The sequence below is a fragment of the Hibiscus syriacus genome, unplaced genomic scaffold (assembly GCF_006381635.1).
Source record: "Hibiscus syriacus cultivar Baekdansim isolate YM2019G1 unplaced genomic scaffold, ASM638163v2 tig00002237_pilon, whole genome shotgun sequence".
NCBI lineage: Eukaryota > Viridiplantae > Streptophyta > Magnoliopsida > Malvales > Malvaceae > Hibiscus > Hibiscus syriacus.
The window spans coordinates 6,913,710-6,921,856 of record NW_024061918.1 but is presented as its reverse complement, the minus strand read 5'-3'; the positions used below and the strand labels follow the sequence as shown (position 1 = coordinate 6,921,856).

The 8,147-nt window shown below is 39.0% G+C and overlaps 1 protein-coding gene across 1 annotated transcript; it reads left to right on the top strand.

Moving 5' to 3' along the window:
• The first annotated feature begins 7,302 nt into the window (after positions 1-7,302).
• On the top strand, positions 7,303-8,147 carry LOC120140449 (homeobox-leucine zipper protein ROC6-like). Its single transcript, XM_039155441.1, has 2 exons — positions 7,303-7,389; positions 7,530-8,147. The coding sequence occupies exons 1-2, from the start codon at positions 7,303-7,305 to the stop codon at positions 8,145-8,147; spliced, it is 705 nt and encodes a 234-aa protein (XP_039011372.1).

The following is an 8,147-nucleotide window of genomic DNA, read 5'->3' as shown; positions in this document are numbered from 1 at the left end:
CGTACAAGGAATTATATCAACAGCTCTTTGACACTCATGTAGTGTCACCATACCCTATGGAACCGATGAAGCCCCCATACCCCAGATGGTATGATGAGAACGCTCACTGCAAATACCATGGTGGTGTACCGGGGCACACTATTAAAAATTGCCTCGCATTCAAGAGGATCGTACAAAGAATGCGCAATAAAAATTGGATCTACTTTAACTCAGGAGCACCAAATGTTTTATAAAATCCTTTGCCTAATCATCAAGAGACTGGGATTAATGCAGTCACTACAGAGAAAGGAAGAAAACTTAAAACTGGTGTTTCTGAAATAAAGTCTCCTTTGGCTTGGGTATGGATCCAGATGGTGAAAGCATGGCTTCTTGCACCACATGTAGATACATCAAGGAGTGGAGATGGTAACCACTGTTGTTACCACAATGAAGAAGGGCATGAGGTGCAAGATTGCCAGGAGTTTAAAGCTTTGATACAGCTCATGATGGATATGATGGAGCTGGAATTCTATGAAGAAGTTTGAGACTCTCCGAAAGCTCATGTTTGTGCTACTGGAGAATCATCCTAAAGAGGATATGACAGGGGTCATCTTTTAATAATTACCCTAAAGCGAAGATACTAAAAAATGCAAGCAAATGTGGTAATCACAACACCCCAACCTTTTTCCTAGAAGGAAAGCAAGAAAGTGCCTTGGAAGTATGAATGCCAAGTAAGCACCTTGAAGTAAGATGACAATGAAGTGGGGCAGGCAAGGGAAACACTATTCCCAAGAGGCTAAGTCCCCTCAAAGACCACTTGAACCCTTCAAAGGGGATGTGCTGGCAATCAACGAATCAATAAAAGAAGAAGAAGCTAGAGAGTTTTTGAAATTTCTAAAGAACAACTAATACAACATCATAGAACAACTACATAGGTTATCGACATACATTTCAATGCTGCCAGTGCTGCTAAGTTTGGAGGCACAGAAGGATCTGCTTTTGAAGGTCTTCAATCAGATGTTTGTGCCACAAAACATACCAGTCAGCAAGTTGGATCGACTGGTTAACAACATTCAAGCTGATAATCTCATCTCATTTTTAGATGATGAGATTTCGTCTGGAGAAAGAGGTCGAGCTATGGCATTACACATCACCACTCATTGTAAAGGGCACGCCTTACCGAGTGTGTTAATTGACAATGGTTCAGCCCTTAATGTGATGCCTTTAGTAACGTTGAAAATTCTGCCAATGGATACCTCCCACATAATAACATTCCAGAGTGTGGTCTGAGCATTTGACGGGACCAAGAGGGAGGTAGTAGGCAAGATTGAGGTGCATTTAACCATCGGACCTGCCACTTACAATTTTGAATTTCTTTGTAATGGACATCATGTCTTCCTATAATTGCCTTTTGGGAAGGCCTTGGAATCATCAAGCTGGTTCAATACCATCCACACTGCACCAGAAAGTTAAGTTTGTCATTGATACGGCTTAGGTAAATATTAATGTCGAAAACGATACTGTGGCGAGTATGACCACTGATGCTCCATATATAGAAGTAGATGACGAAGCGGTAGAATGTTCGTTCCGCTCCTTAGAGTTTGTGAATGCGACATTTATGGCTGAAGGAGGAAAGATTTTCGAACCCCGGCTTTCCGAATGCACTAAAATAGAGATCAAGCAGACTTTGGGAAGAGGTGCCAAGGTAGGAAGAGAATTTGAGAATCTGTTGCAGGGAATGATCAACCCTGTCCTTCCTATAGTAAAGTTAGATCAGTTCGGGCTTGGTTTTCAGCCCAGTCAACAATATAAGAGGAAGGAAATTCAGAAGAACCAAGAAAGAAGATTGGCCAGATTAAGTGGAAATGAATTTCAATGGGAACCTATGGTATTCCCACCTTTTTACGACACATTTAAATCAGGTGGTTATGTGTTTGAGACCACCTCACTAGATTGGGAAACTACTCTGAAAGACTTAAGTATCAATTCCGTAATCACAGAGAATGATGAAGATGCAGATAGATCCGGAATCCGCCCACTGCCACATGGGTTTGTGCTTAGCAACTGGTTGGTAGAAGAACTACCTGTGATTTTCAAATTTCTTTCAGAGTAATATTCAAACTATCCCTATTCACATATACCTGGGGCAATATGTGATCTTTTGTAAGGGTGAATAAATATTTTGTTTTAAATTCAATAAACGATGAAGTTTCTTTCAGAACAAACATTTTTCTTATTTCATTTCTTTTGAATTCAACTTTCTTTCATTCAGTACTTTGTTTCATTCTCTTTTGAATTTAATCTTCAGTCATTTCGTGTAGGATATTTTCCTCTCACGCATATATATTTCCTTTCTCCTTCAGGTCCCAAGATAACGATAATGCAGGCACTGATGATCCTGACCAAGAGGTGGATTTTGAATCGTCAAATTATCTTAGGGATATTGATGAATGTGACAATGAAGAGGAGTGCAACTTACCTACTGAATTGTTGAGGATGGTAGAAAGAGAAGACAAACAAATATTGCCACATGAAGATAAAATCGAAGTCTTGAATATGGGCACCGAAGAGGAGAGGAAGGATGTCAAGATTAGCACAACTCTTTTGGCTGAAGCATGACAAAACTTGATTGTCTTACTTCAAGAATAATGGGATGTATTTGCATGGTCGTATCAAGATATGTCAGAGCTAGATACACATATGGTAGTTCACAAGTTGTCTATAAAATCAGAATGCAAACCCGTGCAACAAAAGCTAAAGAGAATGAGACCTAAAATACTCCTTAAGATCAAAGAAGAGGTCAAGAAACAGTTCGGTGTTGGCTTCCTTTAAGTGGCCAAGTATCCAAAATGGGTGGCTAACATAGTGTCGGTTCCAAAGAAAGATGGAAAGGTACGCATGTGTGTCGATTACCAGGACCTTAACAAGGCAAGTCCCAAAGATAACTTTCCTCTGCCGCACATAGACACTTTAGTGGATAATACAGCCGGGAACGCTTTCTTCTCATTCATGGATGGATTTTCAGGATATAACCAGATCAAGATACATCCTGAAGACATGGAAAAGACCACATTTGTCACAATGTTGGGAACTTTCTGCTACAAGGATATGCCATTCAGATTAAAGAATGTTGGGGTAACATATCAAAGAACTATGGTGACCATGTTTCATGACATGATGCATTAAGAAATTGAGGTTTATGTCGATAACATGATTTTTAAGGCACAAACTGAAGAAGAACATGTTAAGAATCTGAGAAATATCTTTCCAAGATTAAGAAAGTTTCAGCTAAGACTGAACCCCAGTAAGTGTACCTTCGGAACAACATTTGAAAAATTGTTAGGCTTTGTGGTCAACAGGAAAGGCATCGAAGTTGATCTTGATAAGGTCAAAGACATCAAGAATTTACCTCATCCATGAACACAGAAAGAGGTTCGAGGTTTTTTGGGCAAGTTAAATTACATAGCGTTGTTCATAGCTCAACTGACTAATAAGTGTGACCTAATCTTTTGTCTTCTTTGAAAAAACAACCCTGGAGCATAGGACGAGGACTGTCAGACTGCATTAGAGAAAATAAAGGAGTATTTATCTCACACTCCCATCCTGATGTCCCCCATCCCGGGCAAACCTCTATTTTTATATTTGTCCATATTCAAGAATTCAATGGGGTATGTCCTGGGTCAACATGATGAATCCGGGAGGAAGGAAAGGGCCATTTACTACCTGAGCAAGAAGTTCACTAATTGCAAGGTCAGATATCCTCCAATCGAAAAAGTTTGTTGTATTTTAGTATGGGTTATGTGAAGAATCAGATAATATATGTTGTACCATACCACTTGGCTGATTTCCAAGTTAAATCCACTAAAGTATATGATGGATGTGCCTGCTCTCTCTGGAAGGTTAGCCCAATGGCAGATGTTGTTATCCGAATTTGACATCGAGTACGTGAGCCAAAAATCCATAAAGAGAAGTGTCATATCAGATTTCTTGGCAAGAAGAACTGCTTAAAATTACGAGCTGCTGGACTTTGACTATCTAGACGAAGACTGGATGACCATATCCTTAGAAAAAGTAGGTACTTCCATAGGAGATTCTTGGAAAATGCATTTTGATAGTGCATCAAATGCATTAGGACATGGAATTAGGGCAATACTAATCTCCCCTGAAAGAAATCATTACCCATTCACTAGCAGACTAAATTTCAATTGCACCAACAACATGAAAGAATATGAGGCTTATGTTTTGGGGATTTGAGATGCTATGGGACAAAATATAAAGACCTTGCGGGTATACGGAGATTCAGCCTTAGTTATATATCAGCTCCATGGAGAATGAGAAACCAAGGATGTAAAGCTGGTAGAGTACCGGAAGCTAGTATTGGATCTACTCGAAGAATTTGATGAAGTCACCTTCCATTATGTGCCTAGAAAAGAAAATCAAATGGATGATGCTTTAGCTACCTTGGCAGCCGTAGTCAAGGCTGGCAGGGAGTCTGATATGATGACAATTGACATGCAATCATATGAGTACTCGACTCATTGTTACCAAATTGAGGAAGTAAATGACACTAAGTCCTGGTACCACGACATTCTACAATACATCAAAAATCAAAATTATCCAGATGAAGCCACTGAAACTGTTAAAAGAACTATTATAAGGATGACGTCTAGATATGTTCTTGATGGAGAGGTATTATACAAGAAAAGCCCTGATCAGATCCTATTGAGATGTGTAGATACATAAGAGGCAAAGATGATAATAGAAGAAGTAAATGACAGAGTTTGTGAAACGCATGCGAATGGACATATAATGTCGAGGCAAATAATGATATGTGGATATTTCTAGTCCACATTGGAAAGTGACTGCATCAATTATGCTAGAAGATGTCACAAATGTCAAATCTATGGAGATAAAATAAATGTTCCACCTTAACCTCTTCATGTGATGACGACGTCATGGCCTTTCTCTATGTGGGCATGGATATTATCCGACAAATCCATACGAAGGCTTTAAATGGTCATCAATTCATTCTTGTGGCATTTGACTATTTCAAAAAATGGGTAGAGGTTGCATCATATGCCAGTTTCACTCAGTCCACTATTTGTAATTTCTTGAAGAAAGAGATCATATGTCGGTATGGTTTACCCGAAAGAATCATTATCTATAATGCTACAAACTTGAACAATAAGATGATAGATGCTGCTTGTGAACGGTTCAACATAAAGCATCACAACTCTATTGCTTATAGACTAAAGACAAATGGAGCAGTAGAAGCAGCAAACAAAAACATCAAGAAGATAGTGGAGAAAACAACTAAGACATACAATGATTGGCACGAGAAATTGTCTTTTGCTTTGTTTGCTTACCGAACCTCGGTACGAACTTTGACTGAGGCAACCTCGTTTTCTTTAGCATATGGGATGGAAGTAGTGCTGCCCATTGAGATAGAAATTTCGTCACTCCAGGTCTTGTCAGAAGTTAAACTAGATTATACATAATGGGTACAAGCCAGATATGATCAGTTGAACCTAATAGAGGAAAATATATTGAAAGCCATTCATCATGGTCAACTCTACCAGAAAGGAATGATTCGGGCACATAATAAGAAGGTACGCCCAAGAGTATTCCGTGAAGGAGATCTTATGCTAAAGAGGATTTGGCCAATTCAAAACGACTTCAGAGGAAAATGGATGCCAAATTAGAAGAGACCTTATGTCATGAAAAAAGCCTTCTCTGGAGGAGCACTTGTCATGACTGAAATGGACGGGTCAGAACTACCTAATCCCATTAATTCAGATGCAATCAAAAAATACTTCACTTAGGATGAAAACACGAGAAGACGTCCTAAGCCAGAAAAAAAACGTTTAGGGTGAAAACCCAAAAGGGTTGCCTAAAATAAAAAACTGAAAGAAAAAAGAAAAAAATAAGGTGGGTTCAAGATGAAAACCCACAAAGGGTGGGCCCAAGTTGAAAACCCGAAAGGGTGATTTGGATAATAATTCAGAAAAGGTCCTGAATCAAAATAGTAAATCATCCCGGCATCCCTAATCTTCCACAGACTTGTTGCACTCTCCCGAACATTGTCGCATTTTCGAAGATCCTTTGACAAAGGCTGAACTCAAAAGTCATCTAACGGCGTATCAGTTCAAAAGCGCCCAAATTATTGAGATCTAAGGCATCTACTACTTCTTTTATGTATTGACTTTTCAGAATGTTTGTCATGTACTATTGTTCCTTTTCCCTTATAAATAAAGATGATAATTTCTCCAAGTCAATTCCTTTTAAGCATCTTGGGTTGAATTTGAACCTAATGATTTATTCACTTTTGAAAAGATAATTGCGTATTACTGTACAAAGATTTCTTTGAAAATCATAGATGTTCGGAAGCCGATCAAGGCTTATACATCATACTTGAGAAGATTGAAAGGCATTGCTCAGATCAAGAATACAAATGACATTTTGTACATCGGATTTAAACATGTTGAAGAATCCAATATCAATAATAAAAAATTCAAGATTCCAGAGTCAAAAGTCATCAAGACTGACAAACCGAGATTGAGATTTCTCTCTAATAACATATTTCATATATGCATTTTAGGAACACATAAGAGCATTGCATTTATAGCATCGCATATATGCATAATTTTATAGATTCTTTTCAGAGTCAATTTCAACTTCACATGAAAGTTATTGAACTCGAAAGTGATGCAATTTATAAGACTGGATTTCAACTTCACAATGAAGGACATCCACTTCAAAGCTCAACTTCACAGCGAATGAGCCATCCACGATTTTGACTTCACAAAGAAGGATATTGTACCCAATGGATTAACTTAGTGTCATAACAAATGAGTCATCTGCAACAACAGGGGGTTACCTCCCAGCCTATTATAACATATCTCAAGGCGAGAAGGGCCATCTGTAAACAAAAAACTTTCGAGTTTGATTCCATTCAGTTGGATGACATATCAACCGTATGGTAGCAACCAGGAATTACTTTCCGGTTAAAGCTTAAACCGAGGCCTTTAATTCAAGAAAAAGACTTGGGTTGGCTACGATTTAGCAACAATGAACTATATCCCAGTCAAATTTACAGCATAACTCAAGGCGAGAAGGGCTATCGGTCAAAAAAACCTTCGAGTTCGATTCCATTCGAGTTCGAGGACATATCAACCGCATGGTAGCATCGAGGAAAAACTTTCTGGTTGAATTTTCAAACCGAGGTCTTTAAATCGAGAAGAAGACCAAGGGTGACCAAGATTGGCAACAAGATTATGTCTAACAAGTAACAACCTTTTTTTGCTAAAGAATCGTTGGGCATATATGTTTCCTTGCCTGATTGCAAGTGCAGTAACGGTTGGTGCGCTATCAACCGGAACCCGTGGAACCAGAGACAATGCATTACAAGTGGTATCATTTTAACCCACTCTTATTTTCATCTTTGCTTAGCTTTGGAATTATGAAATACCGTAATTGCAGATGGATGTTGAATTCCAAGTTCTTTCACTTTGGTTCCTGTTATTAAACTTCGATTTCTCCGATTCTGCAAGCGGTTTACGCATGGTGTGTGGGCGGTTGTTGATGTTTCTATTGATCCTAGCAACGCTGCAAATCTGCACATGTTTGCTAATTGCAGGAGGCTTCCTTCTGGATGTGTTATCCAAGATATTGACAACAAATACTCCAAAGTAATTGCAATTGTGATGAGCTCTAAAGTTTGGTTTCGATATTTGTTTGCAAATGATCATTCTTACAAGTTCCTAAATGCCAGTTTACATGGGTCGAACACTCGGAATACCATGAGAGCGAAATCCACCATCTTTTGTATCCGTTACACTGTTTCGGTTTCAGCATCAGCTCACAAAGGTGGATCACCACTCTCCAAAGACTGCCGCCGCATGGCACTACTAATGTCCCCTTATATCAATGAAGGAAATGCATGTCTTTTTACTTCTGATACATGCTATTTTGTCCCCGGAATAACTGCAGCTTGTAGGATAAGCGTGTTAAAGCTTGTGCGACGCATGACATACAACTTCCTTGCCTGCATTTGCGCCTTGAGTGAGCGTAAGGGCATGGGCGGACCTGAGTGGTACCCTGGGTATCCCAGGCAACCCCTCAAATTTCTTCTCCAACAACAAGTCCATGTAGAAACCCCTCAAAATTAA

Excerpts from the sequence above, each read along its gene's own strand:
- LOC120140449 (XM_039155441.1), top strand. The coding sequence starts at position 7,303 with ATGTTTCCTTGCCTGATTGCAAGTGCAGTAACGGTTGGTGCGCTATCA. Across the intron at positions 7,390-7,529 it reads GAGACAATGCATTACAAGTG|CGGTTTACGCATGGTGTGTG; the intron begins GTATCATTTTAA and ends CGATTCTGCAAG.